This window comes from Capsaspora owczarzaki (assembly GCF_000151315.2).
Source record: "Capsaspora owczarzaki ATCC 30864 unplaced genomic scaffold supercont2.2, whole genome shotgun sequence".
Classification (NCBI taxonomy): Eukaryota; class Filasterea; order Ministeriida; family Capsasporidae; genus Capsaspora; species Capsaspora owczarzaki.
In genome coordinates, this window is record NW_011887293.1 from 1,175,897 (window position 1) to 1,201,241 (window position 25,345).

At 54.7% G+C, this 25,345-nt stretch overlaps 8 protein-coding genes across 8 annotated transcripts; 6 read left to right on the top strand and 2 right to left on the bottom strand.

Moving 5' to 3' along the window:
- Window positions 1-157: 157 nt before the first annotated feature.
- Window positions 158-4,813, top strand: CAOG_01546 (zipper protein kinase; the record flags this gene model as incomplete). Its single annotated transcript, XM_004364357.2, has 1 exon — window positions 158-4,813. The coding sequence occupies one exon, from the start codon at window positions 158-160 to the stop codon at window positions 4,811-4,813; it is 4,656 nt and encodes a 1,551-aa protein (XP_004364414.2).
- A 563-nt stretch (window positions 4,814-5,376) lies between these two features.
- CAOG_01547 (sphingosine-1-phosphate lyase 1) lies at window positions 5,377-7,979 on the top strand. The gene is made up of 3 exons (XM_004364358.2): window positions 5,377-5,509; window positions 5,969-6,131; window positions 6,262-7,979. Exons 1-3 carry the CDS (start codon window positions 5,423-5,425, stop codon window positions 7,845-7,847), a joined length of 1,836 nt encoding a protein of 611 aa, XP_004364415.1. The 5' UTR covers window positions 5,377-5,422; the 3' UTR covers window positions 7,848-7,979.
- A 46-nt stretch (window positions 7,980-8,025) lies between these two features.
- CAOG_01548 (ATP-dependent protease ATP-binding subunit) lies at window positions 8,026-11,589 on the top strand. The gene is made up of 8 exons (XM_004364359.2): window positions 8,026-8,050; window positions 8,247-8,689; window positions 8,866-10,084; window positions 10,198-10,463; window positions 10,565-10,780; window positions 10,881-11,048; window positions 11,144-11,236; window positions 11,332-11,589. The coding sequence occupies exons 1-8, from the start codon at window positions 8,041-8,043 to the stop codon at window positions 11,530-11,532; spliced, it is 2,616 nt and encodes an 871-aa protein (XP_004364416.2). The 5' UTR covers window positions 8,026-8,040; the 3' UTR covers window positions 11,533-11,589.
- A 69-nt stretch (window positions 11,590-11,658) lies between these two features.
- Window positions 11,659-12,817, bottom strand: CAOG_01549 (N-acetyltransferase 12). Its single transcript, XM_004364360.2, has 3 exons — window positions 12,235-12,817; window positions 12,023-12,143; window positions 11,659-11,890 (listed from the first exon to the last, which is right to left on the bottom strand). Exons 1-3 carry the CDS (start codon window positions 12,670-12,672, stop codon window positions 11,697-11,699), a joined length of 753 nt encoding a protein of 250 aa, XP_004364417.2. The 5' UTR covers window positions 12,673-12,817; the 3' UTR covers window positions 11,659-11,696.
- A 37-nt stretch (window positions 12,818-12,854) lies between these two features.
- Window positions 12,855-17,516, bottom strand: CAOG_01550 (hypothetical protein). Its single transcript, XM_004364361.2, has 3 exons — window positions 17,153-17,516; window positions 13,405-15,838; window positions 12,855-13,283 (listed from the first exon to the last, which is right to left on the bottom strand). The coding sequence occupies exons 1-3, from the start codon at window positions 17,486-17,488 to the stop codon at window positions 13,108-13,110; spliced, it is 2,946 nt and encodes a 981-aa protein (XP_004364418.2). The 5' UTR covers window positions 17,489-17,516; the 3' UTR covers window positions 12,855-13,107.
- Window positions 17,517-17,849: 333 nt separating this feature from the next.
- CAOG_01551 (hypothetical protein) lies at window positions 17,850-18,299 on the top strand. The gene has a single exon (XM_004364362.2). It carries the CDS (start codon window positions 17,873-17,875, stop codon window positions 18,209-18,211), a length of 339 nt encoding a protein of 112 aa, XP_004364419.1. The 5' UTR covers window positions 17,850-17,872; the 3' UTR covers window positions 18,212-18,299.
- A 642-nt stretch (window positions 18,300-18,941) lies between these two features.
- Window positions 18,942-21,586, top strand: CAOG_01552 (acyl-coenzyme A oxidase-like protein). Its single transcript, XM_004364363.2, has 2 exons — window positions 18,942-20,532; window positions 20,730-21,586. The coding sequence occupies exons 1-2, from the start codon at window positions 19,003-19,005 to the stop codon at window positions 21,531-21,533; spliced, it is 2,334 nt and encodes a 777-aa protein (XP_004364420.1). The 5' UTR covers window positions 18,942-19,002; the 3' UTR covers window positions 21,534-21,586.
- A 332-nt stretch (window positions 21,587-21,918) lies between these two features.
- On the top strand, window positions 21,919-25,024 carry CAOG_01553 (Mo25-PA). The gene is made up of 9 exons (XM_004364364.2): window positions 21,919-22,052; window positions 23,184-23,348; window positions 23,468-23,586; window positions 23,671-23,839; window positions 23,920-23,979; window positions 24,074-24,139; window positions 24,243-24,386; window positions 24,459-24,564; window positions 24,657-25,024. Exons 1-9 carry the CDS (start codon window positions 21,954-21,956, stop codon window positions 24,719-24,721), a joined length of 993 nt encoding a protein of 330 aa, XP_004364421.1. The 5' UTR covers window positions 21,919-21,953; the 3' UTR covers window positions 24,722-25,024.
- The last annotated feature ends 321 nt before the right edge of the window (window positions 25,025-25,345 follow it).

Consider the following 25,345-nt stretch of genomic DNA (forward strand, 5'->3'; position numbering starts at 1 on the left):
CAGAGGCGCGCGGGGGTGTTTCAAGTAGCAGTGCGGCTGCGTCAAGGGCCAACCCTCTTTTACTCGTTGCCGAAACCAAAAAAGCAACGAAGCATCTTTTTTTTTTTTTTTTTTTTTTTTTTTTTTTTTTTTTTTTTTTTCAAGGGAAAAAAGCTCAATGGCTGATGCAAGCGACTCTGGTGGACGGTTGTTGATGTCGCCCGTCGCAGCAGCAGCAGCTTCGTCGTTGGATAGCCACGCGTCGGATGCGTCTACTGCACTGCACATTGCTGGCGGGGTTGGCCGGAGGAGCAGTGCTGAGGAGCAGCAGGAGCAGGAGCGACAGGAGAGCCAAGATCAACCCACCGCTCTTTCCGCAGCAGCAGGAGCAGGAGCAGTGGCGTCCTCGACGACGGGCTTGGCAGGGCGCGGCGTGGGCAAGCACACACGCAATGCAAGCGTCGGGTCGACGTCGAGCTTTGGCAGCAGCAGCACCGAGCACGACCGAGACCACGAGCAGGAGAACGAAGACACGCTCGGCCGAACCAGCGCCCTGACAAAGACCCTCCTGCGCGAGGTTGCCGCGCTCACCCAACAACAACAGCAGCAGCAGGCAAGCAATGCGACAACAACGTCGTCCTTGCTGGGAGTGGCGGCTGCGGCATCTGCTGCGGCTGCGATCAGCACGTCGCCGTTGTTGCTTCCGCGCAATGCAGCTGAAACAGCCACAGCCAGTTCGATGGGCCACGTCCCAAAGATTGTCACGGTCGAAGAGTTTTTCGCCAGCGCCGTCAAGAGCATTGTCATTCCATCGACGATAGCACCGTCGTCGTCGTCGTCGTCGTTGTCGTCTGCTTCGTCTGCTTCTACTTCGGCTTTGGCGCTCTCGCAACAAGCTGCGCCTGTTGTTGCAGCTGGTTACCCAAGCTTGGTCGCTCAACCACCATTACCTCCTGCTGCCTCGGGTGCCGCGCCAGCCACGCCAGCCACGCCAGAAACACCATTGGTGGATGCTGCAACCGGACGGATTGTGACTGCACCAATACCCGTGCAGCCTCCTGTCGCCGTGCATCATCCTCCTCCTCCCGCACCAGGAGCTTTGCGACGTGACTCGGTCGACGAGGCGGTGCTCGAATTCGAGTACGAGCTGCAGCACATTGGCGAGCCAGACGACGACCTTGCTTTTGGTCAGCAGCTGCAGCTGCGACTCCAGCGCCAGCATGACTACCATCGGCACTTTTCACACTTCTTAACTCCGGATCCTTCGACGCAGAATGCTGCGCCGTCAGCGTCGCCGGCGCCTCCAGTCGCTCAGAACACCCCTACCCAAGCACGCCAATCCAGTAGTGGCTCTGTACCGCGCCGAAGAGAGCCCGATAGCGTCGACGTTAGCAACAATGACTCTACGTTCGAGAGCGGAAATAACACCACCGCCGACGAGACGGACGACGGCCTCGAAAGCGAGCGAGACCACCCGTCCGATGCCGAGACAACCGACCACGAGGATGGCAGCGAATCGGACACTTCCAGCTCGCAAGCCAGGCGATCTCGGCGCTCAACGGCTGGCCATTCGACCGGCGCACACACGTCGGCGAGCACCAGCACCACCGGCAGCCACCACAGCGGTCGTCGCAGCAGTTATCAATCGCGCCATCGCGGCAGCGTTGACACTGACTTGTACACGGATGCGACAGACAGCGAGATGCTGGACGATGACACTGCGAGTTCCTTCAACCAAGAGGGAGTCTCGTCTGGCGGGCAGCTTGAAGACAGCCCTGGCCATCATCATCCACCCCCCGATGAAAATGACGACTATCCCGCTCGACGCCGCCGCCACACCGAGAAGAATAAGAGCCAGAGCTCGGACTCACAAGGACCCAGCCAGCGGGGGAGCGAGGATTTCGACACTGTTTCTGTCACCACATTCCCAGAAGGTGATATTACGGACGCCATCAACGGCCAACCGCGAAGCGCCAATTACCTGGATACTCCGCGCCCCACCGACGGCGATGATCGCAGCCAAATCTCCACCGCCTCGTCCCTGTCCAATGCCCTGACGGAGGTCTTCTCGCCCTTCTTTGCCTGTTTGCGCCCGGCAGTGGCGCGGATTGAAGGTCTGCTTGTTTTGGCCCAAAAACAGCAGCAGCAGCCCCCTCACACGCCAGAGCTCCCCGGCGGCAGTGCATCCAACTCGAGCAACCTTCTCGGCGCCTCCTCGAGCACTGCCGGCAGCTCTTCGACGTTGCACGTCCCGACCGTGGGCAGCTCGCGCGCTGGCTCGTCCACAACGCTTACCGCCTTGCCGCCGTCTCCAGCCACGGGCCGCGTCTCGCGTCACAACAGTGGCTCTGGCATATCTTCGCGTCACGCTAGCTCGAGCGTCATCAACGGCTCTGCGACGCCCGCCATTCCCGAAGGCTCTGGCGTGACGGGAGAAGGTGGCGCCGTCCCAGCACCCACCTTGTCCAAAAAGCGGTCCTTCTTGTCCCGGTCACGCAAGTCGTCGTGGGAGATTCGATATGACAAAATCAAAGAGCTGCGCTGGCTTGGCGCGGGTGCTCAAGGCGCCGTATTCCTTGGCCAGTTGGCAGATCGTGTCGTGGCCGTCAAAAAGCTCAAACACTGCTCCAACCGCGAGATCAAGCAGATCAAACTGCTTCGAAAGCTCACACACCAGAACATTGTCGAGTTTGTCGGCGTTTGCACGCGTCCGCCCCAATTCTGCATCATCATGGAGTTTTGCGAACACGGCCCAATGTTTGACGTGATGAAGTCGCGCAGCCTTGGACCCACCCTCCTTCTCGACTGGGCCATGCAGATTGCGCGTGGCATGAACTACCTCCACGACAACAAGTTTATTCATCGCGACCTCAAGTCTCCCAACGTGCTCGTCTCCGCCAACGATGTGCTGAAAATCTCTGACTTTGGCACGGCCCGCGAGTTTGGCGGCATCTCGGAGAACATGACGTTTGCGGGCACGGTGGCGTGGATGGCGCCCGAGGTCATCCGCAACGAGTTGTGCTCTGAAAAGGTGGACGTTTGGTCGTACGGCGTTGTGCTGTGGGAGCTGCTGACTGCGCAGATTCCCTACGACGGCGTTGACCCCTCGCGCATCATTTGGGGCGTGGGCAGCAACATGCTCTTGCTCCCAATCCCAGCCACGTGTCCCGAGGGCTTCCAGCTCTTGCTCAAGCAGTGCTGGACAATCAAGCCGCAAAATCGGCCTGCCTTCCGTCAGATTCTCTCGCACCTGGAGATTCTTGCCGAGAACTTTTTGCTCACGCCTCACGACGAGTATCTGCTCACGCGCGAGGGCTGGCAGGGCGAAATCAAGCAGCAGTTTGCCGACATGAAGGAGCGTGAAAAGTACCTGCGTCAGCTTGATGAAAGTCTCATTCGCAAGCGCGAAAGCGAGCTCGAGCAGGCCGAAAACGTTCGCAAAATGTACGAGGAGGAGCTGCAGCGAACCGAAACCATGTCCAAAGAGCTGTATCAGTTTGAGGCGCAGCTCAAACAACGCGAGGCAGACCTTGCGCGCAAGGAGTGGGAGCAAACTCAGCGCATGGCCATTCCAGCGGCTCGTCTCGCGACAGGTGACACGTCCGAGCTTTCGACTAGTCCTGGTCGCGACCGGCCTCTGTTTGGCGCGCCCAAGCGCAAAATTGTTCGCCAGACGCTGGTTGCCAAAACCAAGGCTTTGGAAAAGTTTTTCGAGTCGCACAGTCGTCCCTCGCACGCCCCAGCGTTTGCCTCTTCCGCAAACGTCGGCTCTGACGGCCACCATGTTAATTTCCACGCATACCACGAGGACGAGGACGGTCACCAGCAAGAGGATGCCCACCACCCAGACACTGGCGCTCACACCCTGCGCGCCATGGTTTCTGCCGTCGAGCAGCAGGAAGAGGAGGAGGAATTGGAAGAGGAGGAAGAGGAGGAAGAAATCTCATCGGCCTCGCCGCTGAACGACGAGTCTGAGGATATCTTTTACATGCAGCCGCCTGCCCGTTCGCGTTCCGCGTCGAAATCCGGGCTGGCAGTGTCCTTTGCGCCTGGCACGGCTGTTCCTCTGTCTGTCACGGACGCCGACGCTGGCCTTGGAGCCATGTCAACCATGCCCGTACAGTCGGCTTTCGCTACGGTTGTGATGGCTCGAAGCCACGATTCGACGCAAGGGCATGCGACATTGTTTGAACTGTCATCGTCGTCATCGTCGTCCTCATCATCATCCGCCTCGCCTGCCGTGCATCAGCCGTCAAGCACTCCTGCTGCCGTGCCCACCCCCTCTAGTTCGGGTATGACCTTCCGCCCGCGGCCTCTCGAGGGTGAAGAGGACGAGGATGAGGAGGACTTGCTCGTAGACGACGACGAAGAGGACGAGGAGGAAGAGGATGACGAAGATGAGGTTTCTTCTGAAGTTGTGCTCGCCAGAAACGCCGGGGCCGCCACCGCCACCGCCGCCGCCGCCGCCGCCACCAATCCCATCTTCCATGAGAGCGAAAGCGGCGAGGCCGAATCGCCGCGAGGCACCTCGCCGGCGCATTCGTCGCTGTTTGATGCCCTGCACCCTCGTCTGCGCGTTCATCCCATTCTTGCGACCAGCGAGGATGAGGACGAGGTGGACTTTGTTCGTGCTTCCATGTCCCTCGACCTATTTGCGTCTGGGCAGCCCAGCAACACTGCTGTCCATCCGAACGCGCCGCTCGCCACCGCGAGTACGACCGACAGCTCGTTGGCAGTGCTGCCTTTGCCCATCTCTGTCAACACCGGCATTGCGCCGACGGATGTCAATGCTCAGAGCGACTACTTCTTGACGGACGCGTCGCTGATTCGTTAATTTTGTTCTCCCCACTAGTTTTTTTAAAAGCAGTTTCCAATGTATGCGTGCAGGTGGATGGATTTACACCGTGTCAATGTTAATACAGTATATCTATTTGATCAGAACCTCAAACCGCAGGCGTTTGTCGACCACGAGCGAGTGGCTTGAACGATTCACCAAGCGCTCTTTCATTTTGTTTGCTTTCGGTTTTGAAGCTGATACTCCCCCAAGTTAAACAGCGCAGAACAGCAAACCTGTACAATGCTCGGTATGACATCATCCAACTATCGCTGGTCAACCGATACCTCCTTTGTCATGATGCGTTGTCGTCAACGTGGCAGATGGCATGTCGCTCTTGTGTCTGACTGCCCACCCCGCTTCCTCCGTCTGTCTTTTGGTTTCTCCCCGTCATGGGAGTATGGTTGATCTCTCGTGCTTGATTTTTTGTTTTTGGATGAGTTCAAATTTCGCACCCAATGGGAGCAGCACGCGAAACCAAAGGCGCTGCCTCAGCAATCCTAAACTGAGCGTCCTGACCAACAAATCAGCCGGCGGCCAAAAGAAAAAAAAAAAAAAAACCAGTCATTTTTGTTGTCTTCAAACAATCTTTCTGTTGAACCCGAAGAAATGTCGCTTTCCCACTTCCCTGCTGCTGGATTTGAGCCGCAGATTGAGCTTCTGAAGCAGACGCTCGAGGCTGTCATCGCCGACCCTGTAAGCAAAGGGGCATCGCAACGCGCTACAGACAGACAGATAATTTGAAATCGGCTCCATCTCCTCCTCCTCCGCCTCTCCTCACCGGGGGCCCGTCGGGAGTTCCGGTGGGAGGTTGGCTGGGAGTGAACGATTGACTGCAAAGCGTCGTTCATGAGAGTGAGGAAGAGCCGCGAAAGAGTGTCGACGAACGGGCTGCACTGAAGGTGGAAAGCCACGAGCGTTTTGGATAATAACTGATTGCAGTTCCGCCTCTGCTTCTGCTTCTGCTTCTGCTTCTGCTTGTCGCATTTGTCACTCACTGGTCTCGATCTACACTGGTCTCGCTTTCTCTTGCTCTTGCTCTCTCTTGCTCTCTCCTGTCGTCTGTTTGGCGTCTGGTTTGAACCTATCATGGTGAAATCACTCACTTTTAAACGCCATCTTCCCCTCCTCCTCCGCTCTTGTTCGTCTCGACAGCGCCTTCACCAGCTGTACATCGAGGCTCAGGTCGTGCTCGAGCAGCTGCGCACGGCATTCAACGAGGCGACCAGCGGCATCGAGGCGTGGGCGTTGGTCCTCGCCACGGTCGCAGCGGTCCTCCTGCTCCAGCGCGTCTTTGGCTTCCTCTTCAAGGATGAGCGTAAGTCAAAGGAGAAAAGCAAGGGGCACCATCACCAAACCAGATTTGAAAAACAAACAAACAAAAACCAAACCAAGGTCTCATCTTCGCTTGGAAACCCCGAATGATCTTTTTTTCTTTTGGACAACAGCCCTGCTCGCTCGCTCAAAGAAGTCCTTCTTCAAGAACATCCGCAAGCTGCCGATTGTTGGCACTCTGATCCGCAAAGAGGTCCAGGGCACTCTGCTGAGCATGCGCAAGTCGCTCAACAAGCCGATTCCTGGCGTCAGCGTGTACAAGAAGCTGCCCGCCGGCCCTCGCACGGAGCACGACATTATGCACGACCTGCAAACGATGGCTGCCGCGTCTTCCACCGACATGATGACCCGCGGCCGCGTGTCTGGCACCATCTACCACGGTGACCAGAAGCTGACCGACTTTCTCGTCAAGGCCTACGCCATGTTTGCGCTTTCCAACCCGCTGCACTCGGATGTCTTCCCTGGCGTCCGCAAGATGGAGGCTGAGGTCGTTCGCATGGTCGTCGACATGTACCAGGGCGGCAACGATGCGTGCGGCACCATGACGTCCGGCGGCACCGAGTCCATCATCATGGCCGTCAAGTCCTACCGCGACCGCGCACGCGAAGAGCGTGGCATCACCAAGCCCGAGATGATCATCCCCGAGTCTGCCCACGCTGCATTCGACAAGGCTGCTGGCTATTTTAACATCAAGCTCATCAAGGTCCCCACCCACCCCAGGACTAGCGAGGCGAACGTTGGCGCCATGCGCCGTGCCATCACGAGCAACACGATCATGCTTGTCGGCAGCTGCCCTTCCTTCCCCCACGGTGCCATTGATGACATTCAAGGCCTCGCCAAGGTCGCGCTCGAGTACGGCATCGGTCTGCACGTCGACTGCTGCCTCGGCGGCTTCCTCGTGCCCTTCATGAAGGAGGCGGGTTACCCGATCCCGGCGTTCGACTTTTCCGTCAAGGGTGTCACGTCCATCTCGTGCGACACGCACAAGTACGGCTTTGCACCGAAGGGCTCCTCCGTGATCATGTACAGCACGCACGCGCTGCGTCACTACCAATTCTTTGTCTCGGCCGACTGGTCGGGCGGCATCTACGCCTCGCCTTCGATTGCTGGCAGCCGTCCTGGCGCGCTTGTGGCGGCCACCTGGGCTTGCTTGCAGCACTTTGGCCGCAAGGGCTATGTCAGCACCACCAGGGCAATCCTCGACACTGCCTCGCACATCATCAAGGAGCTCCGAACTGTCAAGGGCTTGGATATCCTGGGCGACCCGCGGGTTTCGGTCATTGCGCTCGGCTCGCGCAAGTTTGACATTTACCGACTTGGCGATGCCCTCGAGCACCGCGGCTGGAACTTGAACAAGCTGCAATTCCCTTCCAGCATCCACATTTGCGTCACCTTCGTCCACACTCGGGACAACATTGCCAACGAGTTCATCCGCGACGTCACCGAGTGTGTCGCCGAAATCATGAAGACGCCCAAGGCAAAGGCCACTGGCGGCGCTGCCATTTACGGCATGTCCCAAGCGGTCCCTGATCGCTCCCTGATCCAGGAAATCACCCGGGGCTACATTGACACTGTCTACAACGCAGACCCGTTCGAGGAGGCTGATTCTTCCAAGAAGGAGCACGCCAACGGCCAGAGCCACGACCAGAGCAACGGCCACGACCAGAGCAACGGCAAGAGCAAGAAGAACAAGAAGTAGATGATTTTTCTCTGTCTCGTCTTTGTGTTGTTGTTCTTCTCTCGCTGAACAGATTCATTTGCTGGTTGTGTTTTGAGTCTGTGTTTTCTTCTTCTTTGATCTCTCACTCAATAAACCTTCTTCCAAGGACGACAAACGACCAAAACCAAACCAATGCAAGCATCACTCTTTTTCATTTCTTTTCTTTGTTCCAATGTTGCGAGGTTTGTATTTTTTTTTTTTTTTTTTTTTTTTTTTTTTTTTTTTTGCGTTGTCATTTTTTTCAATCTGATTCTCGTTTGTGCTGCCATTTTGCCGTTTTGTGTGCCTCACTTTTCTCTTGCTTTGGACATTGTTTGTCTCTGTCTGTCTGTCTGTCTGTCTCTGCTGCGTTGCTTCTCTGGCGGATCGCACTCACAGCCGCAGCCGCAGTTGCCATTCTCCGGCCGCGTCATCGACCGAGCTCGTTCTCGCCGAAGCTCATCGTCGCCAGTGTCTCCGGCCACCCTGCCGCTCCGTCCTCGTCATCATCAAGCAGCCTGTCTCTTCTGCTCGCCACTGCTTCCACTGAGACTGCTGCTGCTGCTGCGTTGGCGGCTGGCGCGCGATGCTTCACTTCGAGCTCGAGCTCGAGCACGGCTACCTCCTCCTCGTCTTCATCCTCCGCGTCGTCCTCCGCCTCGTCCACGTCGCAGGCGTTCTCATCGATGGCCACAAGCTCAGTGAACGTGCCCATGCGAGCTGCGGGATTTGGACTCGGATCGGGTTCTGCGTCCGTTCTTGACGGTTCGATGATGATGATGATGACCACTGCGACTCAACCAGCGCCGAGCAAGCGACCCTTCCACTCGCGGGCCAACATGGTACAGAGCACGATCAGAGGGTGTGAGAAGAGACAGAGAGAGAGAGAGGGAGAGAGCGCAAACCAATCTGACCAGCGGATTGGAGTGATTTGGAAGCGACATTCACTCAACTGGCGGACTGTTTGGTTGCTGGGAATTTCGTTCGATTTTCGATTGAATTGCTCATCGTTTCGTAGGTGTTGGCGCGCGGTGGGGACAAGGGTGGTTCAGGATCCGGCAGTGGCGGAAACGGCGGAAATGGCGGAAATGGCGGAAACGGTCCTACCGATGGCAAAGTCCCTCCGGAAGAGTACAAGCCGGATGTCACGGCAAAAGAGACCCCGAAGGACAGCAAAGACAGCAAAGACAGCAGCAGCAGCAAGGACACCACCGGCAGCGAGTCCGAGTCTGGCAAGGACACACCCGTTCACGCGGAAGGCACCGGTACCGCGCCCTCCTCCTCTTCATCAGAGCACAAACAGCACGCGGCCAAGCCGAGCAAGTCGCGCTCTAGCGCTCGAGCCGATGCGTCCAGTGGCGAAAGCGAAGCTCCTAGCAGCGCCAAGCCGAGCGACGAGTCTCCATTCAACTCGACCGACAAGAGTTTGACAGGTGCAACGACTCACGTGGAAGAACGAAGTGGCAAGAGTGCGTCCGCTCGCTTCAACTGCCCCGTGTGCGGCAATGCGCTCAAGTACCCCGACGAGATGGCATTTGGCCAACCGCGGCAGTTCATGGTGTGCACGCACTGCAGCTCGATTCTCTTGCTGATGGAGGCCCGCGCGTTCGACTCGTCCCCGCACTTCCCCAAATCGGGCGATGGAGCGTCTGCATCACCCTCATCGCAAGCCGGCGCTGCTGGCACCACCACCACCATTCAGACACCTGCAGGAAGTATCCAGATCCACGGCAGCTCCGGGCTGGGTGGTGGCCTGTTTGGTGCTGCGTTTGGTCGCCAAGGGGCATCCAACGCGTCTTGGACCCAGGGCCCCGGCTCTGGGAACACTGCCGGTCCCACGTCGAACGCCAACGCCGCTGCTGGAGCTGCCGCACCGGACTCTACTGCCCAAAGCTTTTTAAACCGAACCATCCCGACGGCGCAGCAGATTGGCGCGCATCTCGATGCCCATGTGATTGGCCAGCATGCCGCCAAGAAGACGATTGCTGTTTCCGTGCATTCGCACTATGTCCGTGTTCAAGCCAACGCGCGTGTGGCCGCCAAGCAGGCTGCCAGCAAGAGCCGCGAGCCGAGCGCCAGCAAGACCGGCGTGCTTTCCACCCCAATTTCCCCAGCCAGCGCCATGGTGACCAAAAAGGTTGTCATCCAGGGCCAGGAGCACGAGGTGCTCGTTCCTCGTGACGGAGACATTGTTTTTGAAAAGTCCAACATTATGCTCTTTGGGCCGACTGGTTCTGGTGAGTGGCTTTGTTTTTTTGTGGGTTGGGGGTTTGGTTGGATTGAATTGGATTGCAATAGAGTGGCATGGTACTACCCAAACTAACCCGTTGTTTCCATTCCTCCACAACAGGCAAAACTCATTTGGCTCGAACTCTCGCCAAGTGTCTCGACGTTCCATTTGCTGTTGCCGATTGCACGTCGCTTACCGCGGCAGGATATGTCGGCGAGGACATTGAAAGCGTGCTGCATCGTCTCATTGTGGAATCCGACCACAATGTTGAGGCGGCGCAGCAGGGCATCATCTTCCTCGATGAAGTCGACAAGATTGCGCGCTCGTACGAAGGTGCACGTGTGAAGGATGTTGGTGGCGAAGGCGTTCAGCAGGGTTTCCTGAAGGTGAGTGTCCCATTTGTAGATTTTTTGTTTGCGCTCGAGGTTTTTTGCTCGAGGTTTGCGCTCGAGGTTTGACTGACCGTCACGACTTCCGTTTTGAATAGATTCTTGAAGGTGCCGTTGTCAATGTGCCGGACAAGGGCGCTCGTAAAACTGCGCAAAACTTTATTCAGCTGGACACGAGCAACATTCTTTTCATTGCTTCTGGTGCCTTCTCTGGGCTTGAGAAACTCGTGGCGAACCGCGTGTCCCAGAGCTCGCTCGGTTTCAATGCCAGTGTCAAGGCACAGAATGCATCAGACATGGAGTTCTTGGGACAGGTATGGAGCCCTCTCGTCATCCTTCTGTTTTCTCCGTCCTTGTCGGTTGTTTTTTGGGACCACCGACTCACTTTTGATTGATTGGTTTTGCGCCATGTAGGTCCAGCCCACCGACTTGCAAAAGTTTGGCATGATTCCCGAGTTTATTGGCCGTTTCCCTCTGCTTGTGCATCTTGATGCATTGTCAGAGAAGGACTTGACTCGCATTCTTGTCGAGCCCAAGAACGCGCTCATTCCTCAGTACCAAGCGCTCTTTGCAATGGAGAAGGTGCGACCAGACTTTTTTTTTTTTTTCTAGGATGCTGGTTGTTCGATTCGACAATCCTCTGTGCACGGCACTCATCTTGTCTCTTCGTGCCACAGATCAACTTGTACTTTACTCCGGACTCTCTGACTGCCATCGCGCAGCAAGCCATCGAAAAGAAGACTGGCGCGCGTGGTCTTCGCGCGATTATTGTACGTTGCCCACACTGTGACTTGGACAATTCGGATTGTGCAATTGTGGAGATTGTTTCTTAGTTGCTTTTTTGCGCTAATCTTCTCGCTTGCAGGACAAGATTCTGGTTGACACCATGTACGAAATGCATGACTTGGAAAGCGTCCTCATCACTGCCGATGTTGTCAAAGGAGTGCGTCCGCCAATTACGACCAGCAAGCCCGTGGCTGCAGAAGCACCTTCAACCACCGCCACCGCTGAAGCAGCCTCTACAGCCACCACAGACACACCAGCCCCAGTTACAGCAAGTGGATGAGTCTGTTTGCAACTTTTTGTACTTCTAACCCAATAGAACTGCCATGAATTGTCTGAAGCCGGGTACTTGTTGCACGCATTGCGTCCCAGGACATGACATGACATGCGACATAAGCAGAAGAAGAGAGAAGAAACAGTGTATTTGTAACAGATTAGCGCTTGTCGTTACTGCAGCCACAGTTTGAGCCGATAGGCATCTACACCGCTCAGATAATATCCTTTGAGGAACTTGTCACGCACAAACCCCAAGTTTTCGTAAAGCCCCAGGGCGCCCTTATTGGTGAGCTCTGCTTCCAGAACAACTTCTGTGGCGTTTCTTTCAATCATGCGGTCGATGACTTTCCGGACCAGATGCGTTCCTGAGTTCACAGAGATTGATGCAGCAGCAACAACAACAAGAACAACAGGAGCACGCCAACCAACCAACAATGAGCAAACGAGCACAGAGAGCAACACAAGATCTGCACACAATCCAAAACAAAGATTCGTACCGAGCTTGCGATTGCGGTAGTCCTTCCGCACAGACAGCATGGCAAGATACCCTCGGAAGTTTGTGTCGTGCATTTCGAGTTTGCTGACAACGACACCGATCAGTTGATCTCCATCGTGTGCCTGCGAGTCCAGAAGTGTGGAAGTAACGAGCGCAAAAAGTGAGAGCGTGCTTCAATACGACTCGTCGCCTGTTCTCAGACGAATACCATACCATAATGCACAAGTCTGGCCACGACTGGATAAAGTACCGATACGTGTAGATTGAGTACGGCTCAGACAGCTCTGAAGTGATGAGATCCATAATGCCAGCGAGCTGTTCGTCGCTCGAGTAGCGGCTCAATCGGATCCCGTCCGGGCGCACCTCCAGGACTGGGTTGGAGTCTGCTGTCTGGTTGTCTTTGGAGTCGAGTGGCAGCGACGGATGATGGCCATTCGCAGCAGTCGTCTGCGTGTCAGTTGGGACTTCAGTCTTGGCAGCTGCTGCTTGACCGGCGTCCGTCTCGGCAGCAGCAAGACCAGTTTCAGGATGGGCAGTCTCGGGGAGATCCTTCTGCAGCAACTTGGATTGTGCGTCGGATGACTCGACGTCGACGACAGCCGCAGCGACAGGAAGCTGGATCTGAGGCTTGCCTGGATCTGCGCGTCGCATGGTGTATTGTCGTCACTCGTGCTCAGCAAGAATGGATGAGACTTGGTGGCTATGGGGTGAGAGAATGAGAATGCAAAGCTGGCGATAGATCGATGGCTGGCACCCGAGCACAGAGTTGAATCAATCGCGGAAACTGAACGAGAATATGGACTGGTCTGAGCAGTTTGGCTTGGCTCGTATTGTTCACCAATAGTTGATATTGTTTGAATAATCTCAGCATTCAATTCGATCGTCCAAACGAGGGCGACAAAACCAAACGACACACAAGCAGCCACGATGAAAATACGACATTTTGAAACAAACAAACAAACCGAGAACAGAAATACAGCAAAGACAGCATCAGAAACGAACGAGAAAGCCCTGCCGGCAATGAAAAAAGTAAAGATGGGAGAGGGGAGGGAAAGGAAAGTAAGGCTCGTTGGGAGTGATTTCCACTCAAGCTTTCTTGTTGCTCGAGTTGAATTGAGCAAGCTTGAGTTCAAGCGCAATACGCGCCGCCCGCTCTTCCTCAAGTGCCATTCGCACGACCGTCAACTCCCGAAGAAGCGAGTTGATTTGCTCGCTTTGTGAATTGACGGCGATAATCACGTCGGAGAGAGGCGCAGCCGCATCTGCAAACCCCAAAGATGGCACACAACAGTGAGAGTAACAACGGATGAACTCAACAACAAGAGGATTTCATCGAAAATAAAAAGCCAGACCGACACCGAATCACCCGCACTCATGACTCACCGAGGACAGTGGCAGACAGCGGCGACGGGGGCTGCCCTAGACTGGAAGCCGATGGCGATTCTTTCATGTTTTGAGTGCTGGCTGTGCGACTGATTCGCTTGAGAGAGGAGGAGATTTGCGACTTGAGTGACTGCTTGGGCAGAGGAGGCAGAGGCGGCAGAGGCCCCGTTGGCGCAGGGAAGCTGGTGGCCGAGCTGTTGGAAGACGACGAAGGCGATGAGCGCAGGGCTGGCACCGAGCCCGAGGTGGACTTGCTGGGTAGGTCTGATGATGGATGGTCGTTGATAAGTTCCACGCTGCGACTTAGCGGCGACCCGCCTTCTAGTGGCATGCCCACTGTCGCGGACGATGCACTTAGACCGCCGGCAGCAACCGCCTCCAGGGCGGCAGCAGGCGGAGCGCGCGAGGACGGCAGTGTGCTTGCTCGAGACTTTTTCAGTTGAGGGTCGGACGTGAGCGAGCGTTGGCGCACATCCAACGCGGCAACCTCGTTGAAGCTCGTAGCCGACGAGGACGATGGAGGCAAAGGCGCAGGCTTTCTCGAGAGTGAGAAGCTGCGAGGCGTGGGCGGAGAGGGCTGGGGCGAGGAGCTGCCGCCATTCTTGGTCCGCGAAAGAGTGCCGTTCTGAGGAGCAGTCTGGTCGCTGCCAGACCCGTCGGTCGTCGCAGAGCCCCCAGCGCTCGACGACGACTCTTCAAAACCCTGCTGCTGCTGCTGCTGCTGCTGCTGCTGATCACTGTCCCGTGCGCGATCCCGGTCCTTGCCACTGATCTTTTTCAAGGTTGAGGTGACCCACTTGAATTTCTTGGGCTTGGAGTTTGCGCTGGCGATTTCCGACTGCAAATCGCCCGGCATTCGGGCCATGGCAGTGTGGCCAGCGAGGAGGGAATTGATGGCACTAATCCAAGCATCGCACTCGCCACTCGAGCTGCACGACACTTGGCACGAGCGGTTGGGCTTGGTGCCAGACACTTCAAAGCCATGCGTTACTTCGTTGACACGCCTGGACGCGTTGAGACAGTCGAGCGGGATGCGCTCTTTGACCAAATAGTCAAACCGGCCTTTTGGATCGGGCGCCAGAATCAGCACCGCATTGGTGAACAGGAGCAGCATGCGCTCTTTGAGGGCAACGCTGTCCTTGGACGCCATGGGGAACGTGGCGCTCTGAAGCAAGTCGCCAAGCGTGGCCTGGTCTTGCGGCTTGAGACCATCAATCTTCTTGTTGAAAATGTTCAGCGAATCCTCGCTGCGCTTTCGCGTCTCGGTCAGAGTGGCAAACAGATCGTTCATTCGGGCAACGGCCTCCTCCATGTCGGTGGCGTCGACGTGGTCTCCATTAACATAGCGCTCAGCCTCCTTGAGGAGAGCAAGGTACTTGGTCATGCGTTGCATGGGCTTGGCCAGGCTCTGGACCAAGCCGAGCGTGACTGGGTTGGTCGAAATGCCAATCGATTTCAAGAGCTCGTGCAATTGCTGATCGTCCTGGTGTTGCGTGATGAAGGTGATTGCGCGAGGATGCAGCGTATAGTACACAGTGTAGGCCTCGCGGGCATAGGGCTCGGCGCTCAAGAAGCAGCCTCCTAACCGTTGTTCGTGAGGATCGACCTGTGTTGCCGCCTCGAGGGCTTGAAGGAATTGCCGATGGAAGGAGAGCAGCGCCTCCATATTGCAGCAAAGCGACTGCTTATCGTCGTCATTCAGCCATGCGGCCTCTTGGACGCCTGGCAGATAACGCCCGAGGAAGTTGTCGAGCAGATGGACGTGCTTGCGTTCGCTGTCGACAATCTCCTGGGCGACAAGGTTTTGGTAGACTTGCATGCTCTCTCGCTTGTCGCGGCGGATGGTGGTTGTGGGCGAGCTGGTGGAGGGAGCGCGCTGGACGGAGGCAACCACACTCAATCGCGGGTGTGCTGCAGCCGACGCCACTGGCTGTGATGGCTTTGCTGGGACCAAGTCCTCCGTGACGGGAGAATAAATGTGCTCCTCGGCGCCAGTTGCAGCCAGCGTTGCTGCGGCCGACATGCCCTCTTGAATTTCACAATAGTTGCTGGGGAACCAGCCCGTGCTGTTCTTGACGGTGCCTTCCCACCAACCACCATCAATGACCTTGGTCAGCACGATAATATCGCCCTCATCAAACGACAGCTCGTCTGTCTTGGTGGCAACGAACGAGTACAGCGCAAGTGCCGTGGGTTGCGCGACGCTCGCCGCAGCAGCTCCGTTGGCGTTGCGTTTCTGCGAGGAGGCCGAGCCTGCGCTGTCGCTCCCACCATTGGTGTGGGATGGGTCCTCGTCGTCGCTGCTGCCATCGTGTTTGTGGGTGGCAGCCTGCACCTGTCGGAAGAGCGGGCCCATGCCGAGGTCTGCGGCCCTCGTTTCGAGGAGCTCGAGCGTGCGCATGACCTGTGAGAATCCGGTTCCTTCGTACAAGATCTGTGATGTGATTGCAAAGTGCAAAGGAGTGTTTTTTGTTTTTGTTTGGGAGATGAATGTTTGTTGGTGAGTTGGAATATATGTCGCTGTTTCTCTTTGCTGCTCAGTTTGTTTGACGATGAGGGTTTGGCAACGATCGTCTCAGGTTGGTTGTTTGGGGCGTTGTCCTTTTTTTTTTTTTTTTTTTTTTTTTTTTTTTTTTTTTTGCTTGATCGAGTCGATGTGAGTCGATGTGAGTTGAATGAGTAGCCAGCAGTGAGTAGTGAATGTGTGTGTGTGTGGGGTCAACCGAAAGCACGGGGCGTTTGCATTCCCAAAAGGCTAAACAACAAAAACGGATCACAATTCTTCGAGGTATTTTTTTGTTTTCTGAAGTTGTTGTCGTTGCACGAACAGCGGCAGTCCATCAACAAAAGGAGGAACAGCTTCGTGATTGTGAAGCAGGATGAGTCAACCCGACTGATGCTCCGATTTGATGAATGATGGGGCGCCGTGGGACCCAAGGCCCGAAATACAAAAAAAAAAAAAAAAAAAAAAAAAAAAATAAAGTAGAAAAAAGCTTTTTTTTTTTTTTTTTTTTTTTTTTTTTTGCGAAAGCCACAAATGAAAAAAAGGGACGACCGCAGCAATGGTGTTTGACGGCTGCAGTCAGCACACCATACCTCAGCATGTTCCACTCAGACAAAGCGAAGGACAGAAGAGAAAGAGTGCGTGAGAGTGAGAGAGCGAGGAAGGATCGACGATCATTGCAGTGGAGAAAAACAGCATTTGCTGGTGAGAGGATCACAGCGTGCGAAAACGGGGCCCATCGTCGAGACAACCCAGCTGCGTGAGGTGAACTGCGCAACACAGTGACCAGCAGGCAGACAGACAGCGCGGGAGAGGGAGAGGGAGAGGGAGGGACTCGCACGATGTTGAGCCACTCGCTGCCCTTGAACAAAAAAAAAAAAAAAAAAAAAAAAGCTGCCGTTTGTTTTCTCGCAGTCGCCCAATGTGCTCCAGCCTCCCGTCCGGGCAGAAGAGGACGGCAGATGAGAGGGATGAATGAAAGGAGGGAGGAGTTCAAACACACACCCAGCCAGACCGAGGGGACTGCGGGTCCGAAAGTTCTGAACGAAAATACAAACAAAAATCCAAATAGCAGGTTTTCCCCTTTCCTTTCCTTCCGACCATCCATTGATTCCTGTTTCTCCTCTGTCCCTCGTCAGACGCACACAAGACGCACACACAGTCACACACACTCTCTCGTTCTACTGGGTTTCGGATGCGGCTGGGATTCAGGGAGATCACGCAGCAAACAAAAGCAAACCTGACCTTGGGTTCGAAGAGCTCGTTTGGCTGGAGGTTGAACTGAGTGCGGCAGGCGCCGACAAAGCGCTTGATGTTCTCGAGGGCCTTGTATGAGCGCGTAATGTCCATGTTGATGGCTGCGACGGAGCCTGGCTGGAGGCGGTTGACCAGCTGGCAGAGGATGATGCCGTCCTTCAGGTAGGGCAGCAGGTGAATGTCGTCCACCAGCTCATCCGGCGACGATGATGGTGCCGTGGATGGCGTTGTGGGGCTCGGTGGATGCCCGTTGCTCAGCTGCTTGCCGCTCAGCAGGTCGAGCGCACGCAGCCACGTCAGAATACGTGTGCTACGCCCTGCCATTCACAAACTCGAAACCAAAAGGCCAAAAAAAAAAAAAAAAAAAAAAAAAAAAATAGGAGAGAAAGAAAATAGAGAAAAATAAAATAAAATAAACAAAAGACTGAAAGACTGAGAAGGCCGTAGAGTTAGTGTCGAGAACAAGAAGAAGCAGGGAGGGAGAAAAGAGAGAGAGAGAAATAAAGTACCGCACAGAAGAGGGATCCCAGCAAGCGCCGGAAAATTCTGGATGCTGGCGATCTGAGCTTGTTCCCTATGCTTCTGGAACTGGAGGTCTGTCAGTGGAAACCCTAAACTCATGCTTGGAATATGCGCCATGTTGAGTACAATCGAGTCTGAGCTGTTACCGTCATCACCAGTCAATCTTTGTCGTCCGTCACCTCTCGAATGCTGTGGGTGCTCGACGACGAACTGTGGAAGGCCGTCGGGCTCTTCTTCTGGGTGAATGGCGGATTTGTCGTCGTCTTCTTCATCGTGGTCGTCTTTATCAACATCTTGACGCGGCGACTGCAGCGCGCCAAGGAGCTCAACGCTGCTGCCGCCACGCGCGCGTCCTCGTCCGGCGCATCTGGATCTTCTTCCCCCTCTGCTGCTGCTGCGGCGGCGGCTTCGGTGCCACATGCTGCAGCAGTACCAGCAACAGAGCAGCAAAGTGCAGTCGTGGACAACGACGACAGCGCGGCTTCACCAGCCACCAAGCCAAAGCGACGCAGCAAGCTCGACTAGAACGTGTGCGCCAGTGTGTTTGTCCTAACCAAGCTCTCTCACCTCCCCTCCCAATTGTACATTAATAAAAACCTCTAGTTTTTTTGCCATGTTATCAATCCGTGTTGTTTTGCAGTTGAATGCACAGTGCGATGGCGACCGGCGTTTTCAGCTTGCGTTGAACTCGCACTCGATATCCAGTGCATAGTTTCAGCCGACCGGGATCGATTATTGGCTTCACCATCTATTCGTTCCCTGGATCATCATCATCATGATCATTATCAGCCACGCACACACGCAACGCAATTGCTGTTGGGCCATTTTCAGATTTTCGTTCTGTCGGATTGCCCACAATGAATCAATCCCCTGCATCACCACATTACCATCATCAGCATCATCCTCGACACACCACACACACGCAATGGCTGTTGGGGCCCAATCTCAAACACAATCAATATCGCTGTTGGGGCCCAATCTGAGCATACTTTGCATTGAAAACCCGACAACCGGAACCGGCTCAAATCACCCAATCTTGCACGTTTCCGGCTTTTCTCCCTTGTCTCCCTTGTCTCTCGCTCTCTCTCTCTTTCTCCCTGTCTGATCTGCATCATCATGCACCCACACCACCAACCACCAACCACCAACCACCTTCCTTCCGTCTCAACCTGGAGACGACTCACAAAAACAGCAAAGCCAAATGGCCGACGGGATTTTACCAGCCGTCGCTCTCACTCTTTTTTTTTTTTTTAATTTTCTGCTTTCCACTCCAACCAGCTTCTCACGTGCAAAAGCAAACAACAAGCAAGACGGAAATGACGCTGACTACTACGACTACAACGGCGACGGCGACGACAGAGGCGGCCGAGCTGCGACGTGTGGCTGCGGTGGCCTCGGCACTGAGGGGCGCAGGCGCAACTGTGATGACTTGTGACACAACCCGCGACGGGCATCACGCCACGCTCACGACTGCCAACGCGGCGTCCGGAAGCACCGGCAGCAACAAGACGAGCAATGGCAAGAAGAAGGCGACGACTGCTGCGGACGCGGCGGCGACCATTGCCGGACTGCCCGCTTGGGTGGGCGAGCTCCGTCGCGAGCTGGACGGCGAGTTTTACGAGCTCAAGGACGAGCTGCGCCACTTTCTGGACTCGACCCCGCTGTTCGACCTGCGCTTTGGCCTGTCGACGGCAGAGCAGCGCAAAATCACACAGGAGCGCGCGCTCACCATCATCCAGAGCAAGGTCGTCCAGTCGCTCTTCGCAGAGCACATTGCGCGCAAACCCGGCTCGCTCCAAAAGGGGTGGGCGTCCGGCGAAATCATGGGCATGACCGATCTCTCGGTCAACGTCAAGCTCGGCGTCATGACGTGGCTCTTTGGCGGCGCCGTCATGAGTCTGGGCTCGGACGAGCTCGTCGCCAAGTGGTTTGCACCGCTCGCGCGAGGCGAGTTCACCGGCATGTTTGCCATGACCGAAATTGGCCACGGCTCGAACGTCCGCTCGATCGAGACGCTCGCCACGTACGATCCCAAGACCCAAGAGTTTGTCATCACCACGCCCCATCCGTACGCCCGCAAGGCATACATTGGAAACGCGCTGAATGGCGAGTACGCGGTCGTCTTTGCCAACCTGGTGCCCGCCGACGGCAAATCGCGCGGTCCCCACGCCTTCGTTGTCCCGATGCGGAGCAAGGACAAGGTCATGTACCCCGGCGTCTCGGTCTGGGACATGGGCGAGAAGGAGGGCCTCAACGGTGTCGACAATGGCGTCATCTCCTTCTCGGGCGCGCGCATCCCGCGCGACCACCTGCTCAACCGCTTTGCCGACGTTGACGCCAAGGGCAACTACACGACGACCATTGCCAGCGACAGCAAGCGCTTCAACGCCATGCTCGCCGCTCTGACCGGCACTCGTGTCGCCCTCGCCTCCAGTGCCAACTGCGTGATGAAGGTTGGTCTGGCCATTGCCATCCGCTATGCTGCGCGTCGTCGTCAATTCGGCCCGTCTCCTCCCAAGCCCAAGCGTGGGAGCAAGCAGGCTGCACCAACCACCGCTCCTGCTTCTGGCGCCAGCTCCAATCCGGCCGCGTTCGCCTTCAGCGAGCTCGAGGAAGGCAGCGTCATTCCCATCCCTGCTTCCGTTATGACCTCGACCGAGCTGCCCATCCTCGCCTATCAGACCCACCAAACTCGCCTCATGCCTCTGCTGGCCGCCTCCCTCGCCATCGCCAACCTCGCCCGCCATGCCGCCAAAACCCTCGAAAAGTGTGCCATCGAGATGCAAGAGTCCAATCGCGAGGTTCAAGCGCTCTGTGCTGGTCTGAAGGCGTACTCGTCCTGGAAGGTGAGCCATCCATTTGTTGTCTTTGTGTTTTCTTTCGTGTTTGTGTTGATTGGACTTGGTCTCACCTTTTTTTTTTTTTTTTTTTTTTTTGAATGCTCGATTTTTGCAACGTCAATGGCCTGTTCTTTGGTTTGCCCCTTCCCCCCTTCCCCCCTTCCCCCTTCCCCCCTTCCCCCTTCCCCCTTCATCTGATCAAGTGCATCGAGTCCCTGCAAACAGCCCGCGAGTGCTGCGGCGGCCAAGGCTACCTCGCCGAAAACCGCTTGGTCGGCATGAGGGCCGATACGGACATTTACGTCACGTTCGAGGGCGACAACATTGTCTTGCTCCAGCAAGTCGCAAAAGAGCTCATTGCGCAGTACGCTGCCCAATTCGAGACGGGCATGTTCACCGGCATTCTGTCCTTCTTCTCCAACCAAGTGGTGCTCTCCCTGAAGACCAGCCGCTTTGCAGCACGTAGCTACCCCGTCTCCGCGCCCGAGTTCCACGTGAAGGCACTCGCGTTCAAGGAGGCCAAGCTGCTGACCCTTCTTGCCAAGCGATTGCTGCAGCGCGTCAAGCGCGAAAAGAAGGATCCCTTCCTCGCCTGGAACGAGTGCTTGGATCACATTGTCAACCTCTCCACCACCCACATTGAGCGTGTTTGCGTCGAGAAGTTCTACGCATCCATCGCCACCTCCAAGGCCAGCCCGCGCGTCAAGGAGATTCTCTCGACCGCTGCCCAGCTCCACGCCGCCTCCATTCTCTACCGCGACCGCGCCTGGTATCTTGAGCATAACTACATGACCACCGCGCACAGCTGCGAACTGCGCGACATTGTTCTCGAGCTCAGCGCCAACTTTTCGCGCGATGCGCTCGCTGTCGTCGAGGCCTTTGGCATTCCCGATCGCTGCCTGCACGCTCCGATCGCCGGTGTCGTCTCTGGCACCACCGCTGCCCGCAACTCGTGGAGCTACTTTTCGAATGCGCTCATGGATCCTTCCTTTGCGCCCCGCGATTAAGCACCCGAGGTGAGCATTGTCAAATTGCTCTTCTGAGTGTTTTTTTTTTTTTTGTTTTTTTTGTTTTTTTGCTTTTTCTTTTGTTTGAATACTTTGGATGGGTGTGTGGTTGTGCATGTTTATTTTGTCGTTTCGACGTCCATGTCCAGTTGTAGTACATGTATTTGCGCCAGTGTCATTGTCTCTGTTGTAATGTAACGATGCACGAAATCGAGGGGGTCGATAAGATGACTTTGAAATCGAAGAGCGATAAGATCACTTCCTTTGAAATTCAAATCCACCTGTTTCCCTCCCTCCCACCTGGCTCCCTTTCTATTTTGTCTATCTTGTACCAACAATACCATAAAACCCCTGAGCCTTATTTTGCTCACAACTTTGTCGTCCACTCTTCAAAACTCGAAGCCGCACAAAAACAACAAAATGGCCTTTCTGTTCAAAGCCAAGGCCAAAAACCCACAGGACCTTGTGCGGGCCGCCAAGGACTGTCTTGGCCAGCTCGAGTCCAAGCCCAGCGACAAGGTGACTGTCCCTCCCCGACGCGCAGCCATCTCCGAACGCAACTCGCGAGGAGAGCAGCAAGAAGACCAAAGGGCTCAAAAAAAAAAAAAAAAAAAAAAAAAAAAAGCAACTGTTTGTTGTGACTTTGTAGCGTTCGCCGTCTGTTCTGGACGCTGGGGGGGAAGGGGAGGCGGGGAGAGGGCCGCGTGTGCGGGCGCTGGCGATGTGGCTGCGATTCTGCGGACTGCCGAGCAACACGACGGGCATGGCATGAGCTGCAGCCGCGACACCGATCGTGCGACACGCAAACGGGGTAGCGGCGACCAAAAAAAAAAAAAAAAAAAAAAAAAAAAAAAAAAACCAACACAGAAAAAAAAGAAAAAAAAAAAAAGATCCAAGCCAAAGTCCTATTGAAAAATAACAAGAAAATGGATTTTGTATTTTTTATTTTTTTTGACCTTTTTGTTTTGCTGGATTTCCATTAGCGTGTTTTATTTTTTATTTGCTTTTTTTTTTTTGATCCAAGAGGCTGCGCATTGCGCCAGACGTCTTCTTGCTCGTCCCTGCTCGTCCCTGCCATCGCCCTTCCCTCACATTGCCAAAAGCACTCTTCTCGCCCTCACTGGATTCCATTCCCGAGCTTGCGTTTACATTGCGAGAAGTGCAACAAGCAAGAGACCAAAGCCAAAACAAAACAAAACAAAAAAAAAAAACCAACTCGTTTATTTGTTGTTGTCTTTTTTTTTTTTTTTTTTATAAATGTTATGCTTTTGGTTTGTTTGGTTGTTCGTCTCTTTTTGTGACACACTTCTTTCCATTGGAGTGCACTGTGTTTGATCCATCGGCGCCAGGATGAAGCATTGCCATTGCGTGCGACGGAACTGGGCAACGACGGGAGTCGCATTGAATGAAAGAGGCGATGTTTTTTTTGATGACTCGGGTGGCTCCTCTCCTCATCGTCCTCATCCTCATCCTCATCCAGTCATCATCATCATCCCAGTCATCATCCTATCAGCATCCCGACCCCTTTCAAAACGACAGCTGGATTGGACTGGCGGTTGGCCAAACAACAGCGCAACTGGCGACATTTCAACGTTTCGATCTTTGTCTCACTTTTGTTTTTTGACTTGACTCCACTTGCACCAAACACAGCTTGCCGAGGAAATGTCCAAGCATCTCCAAGCAATGAAGACCGTCTTGTACGGCGATGGCGAGACCGATCCGCACCCAGAGCTGGTCGCTCAGCTTGCGCAGGAGGTGTACAGCTGCGATTTCTTGATCCCGCTCGTCAACAACATGGCTCGACTCGAATTTGAGGTGCGGCGTCGAGCGTTTTGTGCCCCGTGTACCGTGTGTGTTTGTGTGTATTCCGTTTTGTCCCCACCCCGCCTCCTCACTGTTTGGTGGGTTTGCTTGTCACGATCGTTCGTTCACAGGCCAAGAAGGATGCTGCGCAAATTTTCGGCAATCTGCTCCGCCGACAGATCGGCACGCGCTCACCGACGGTCGAATATGTCTGCACCAAGGACCACTTGTTGTTCACTCTGCTCAAAGAGTATGTCGCGAGAGGTGTCGGTTGGGGGGGGGGCTTTGACTTTCATTGCATTTTTCTGACTTTTTTTTTTTTTTTTTGAAACAGCTACGAAAATCCAGAGATTGCCCTCCCGGCCGGCCAGATGCTCCGAGAAGCCTTGCGATATGAGGCTCTTGCCAAGACTGTCCTTCACAGCGAGCAATTCTACAAGTTCTTTGACTATGTTGAGCTCTCAACGTTCGACATTGCGTCCGACGCTTTTGCTACTTTCAAGGTTTGTTTCATCCCTTGTTCGATTGCGCTTGTCTGCTGGGTTCTGAGTCTCACACGCCCGCGTTCTTCCCTTTTTCACAGGAACTCCTCACTCGTCACAAGATTCTCTGCGCCGAGTTTTTGGAGAAGAATTACGACAGGGTATGCAACGCGCAAATTGCTTGTGATCGTTTCCGATACGTCGTTGTTGCTCTTGGACTCATTGCTCGTTTCTCTCTCTCGAATGTGTTCACAGATATTCGAGCAGTACACCAAGCTTCTCTTGTCAGAAAACTACGTGACCCGGCGCCAGTCGCTGAAAGTGAGTTCCAGCTTCGAGTCTTTCCTGCACGAGTGATTGGTTTTTTTTAAAATCAGTGATTGTTTGCTCACTATTGCGTCAACCTTGCTCCTCTCGAAACTAGTTGCTCGGCGAGCTGCTCCTCGATCGCGCCAACTTCTCGGTCATGACTCGTTACATCAGCAACCCCGAGAACCTCAAGATGATGATGAACATGCTCAAGGACAAGAGCAAAAATATTCAATTCGAGTCCTTCCATGTCTTCAAGGTTTGTTTCGGGCGGCATCGGGTTTGTCCAAAGGCTTGTTTGCTCATCGGTGATGTCTTCTTCCACACGCAGGTTTTCGTTGCAAATCCCAACAAGACCAAGCCCATTCTGGACATCCTGCTCAAGAACCGGGACAAGCTAGTCGACTTTTTGTCAAAGTTCCACACCGAGCGTCAAGGTGAGAAGAGAAGTCAACTTGAATTTTCGTTGTGTATCTGTTCTTTTTTTTTTTGGATTGTCTCACAACTCTTCCTGCTCCTCTCCTTGCAGACGACGAGCAATTCAACGACGAGAAGGTCTACCTCATCAAGCAAATCAAGGAGCTCACAGCTTGAGGCACCATTTCTTTGGTTGGCTGACATGTACCAAATTTTGCTCGTCTCTATTGGTGTTTCCTCCATTTTCAGTGCTCTGTCTTGCTGGGCTGTGCTTTGTTCCCCGCCTCCCCCCCTCCCACCTTTTGACAAAGTCTTTCCATCGGTGCATGCTGGCGATGCGTTGAGTTTTTGTTTTTTTCGTGTTGATGCTTGGCGTGGTTGTTTGGTTGTTTGTTTTTTTGCTGTGTAGTGTGTTTTGGTACCTAGTGTTGTGCCATTCCTGGTTTTTTTCTCTGCTTCTAAATGAACCTATTCTTCGAATGCCCTGTGCGCTTTCGATACGCTTTGTGCAGCGTGTTTGGATGGCTGTCTGCAATTTTTTTGTTTTTCAAACGCGATCAGTTTTTTTTTTTTTTTTATTGCAAGGATTTTTTTTTTTTTTTTTTTTGTGTATGTTGAGATTGTTGCTGCGTTTTTTTTTCCCCCCCCCTCTCCCTCCCTCGTCCCCCGCTCGCTGCTTGTCCTGTTGACCGTTGCCATACTCCACTTTCTCCGAGCGGCCCACTCTATCACCCTGCTTCTGCGTTCGCGGGCGTGCCACATCGCCACGGCGGCCATCCCCACATGAAACGCCGTTCAATT

Bases quoted from the DNA above. Each gene is read 5' to 3' on its own strand.
- CAOG_01547 (XM_004364358.2), top strand. From the start codon at position 5,423: ATGTCGCTTTCCCACTTCCCTGCTGCTGGATTTGAGCCGCAGATTGAG. The intron at 5,510-5,968 runs GTAAGCAAAGGG...TCGTCTCGACAG, and splicing joins AGGCTGTCATCGCCGACCCT to CGCCTTCACCAGCTGTACAT. The intron at 6,132-6,261 runs GTAAGTCAAAGG...TTTGGACAACAG, and splicing joins CTTCCTCTTCAAGGATGAGC to CCCTGCTCGCTCGCTCAAAG.
- CAOG_01551 (XM_004364362.2), top strand. From the start codon at position 17,873: ATGCTGTGGGTGCTCGACGACGAACTGTGGAAGGCCGTCGGGCTCTTC.
- CAOG_01549 (XM_004364360.2), bottom strand. From the start codon at position 12,672: ATGCGACGCGCAGATCCAGGCAAGCCTCAGATCCAGCTTCCTGTCGCT. The intron at 12,144-12,234 runs GTATGGTATTCG...CTGGACTCGCAG, and splicing joins GGCCAGACTTGTGCATTATG to GCACACGATGGAGATCAACT. The intron at 11,891-12,022 runs GTACGAATCTTT...CTGTGAACTCAG, and splicing joins CTACCGCAATCGCAAGCTCG to GAACGCATCTGGTCCGGAAA.
- CAOG_01548 (XM_004364359.2), top strand. The intron at 8,690-8,865 runs GTACAGAGCACG...ATCGTTTCGTAG, and splicing joins TCCACTCGCGGGCCAACATG to GTGTTGGCGCGCGGTGGGGA. The intron at 10,464-10,564 runs GTGAGTGTCCCA...CGTTTTGAATAG, and splicing joins TTCAGCAGGGTTTCCTGAAG to ATTCTTGAAGGTGCCGTTGT.
- CAOG_01552 (XM_004364363.2), top strand. From the start codon at position 19,003: ATGACGCTGACTACTACGACTACAACGGCGACGGCGACGACAGAGGCG. The intron at 20,533-20,729 runs GTGAGCCATCCA...CATCTGATCAAG, and splicing joins AGGCGTACTCGTCCTGGAAG to TGCATCGAGTCCCTGCAAAC.
- CAOG_01553 (XM_004364364.2), top strand. From the start codon at position 21,954: ATGGCCTTTCTGTTCAAAGCCAAGGCCAAAAACCCACAGGACCTTGTG. The intron at 24,387-24,458 runs GTTTGTTTCGGG...TTCCACACGCAG, and splicing joins AGTCCTTCCATGTCTTCAAG to GTTTTCGTTGCAAATCCCAA. The intron at 24,565-24,656 runs GTGAGAAGAGAA...CTCTCCTTGCAG, and splicing joins GTTCCACACCGAGCGTCAAG to ACGACGAGCAATTCAACGAC.
- CAOG_01550 (XM_004364361.2), bottom strand. From the start codon at position 17,488: ATGGCAGGGCGTAGCACACGTATTCTGACGTGGCTGCGTGCGCTCGAC. The intron at 15,839-17,152 runs GTCAGGTTTGCT...ATCACATCACAG, and splicing joins ACGAGCTCTTCGAACCCAAG to ATCTTGTACGAAGGAACCGG. The intron at 13,284-13,404 runs GTGAGTCATGAG...TGGGGTTTGCAG, and splicing joins GCTGTCTGCCACTGTCCTCG to ATGCGGCTGCGCCTCTCTCC.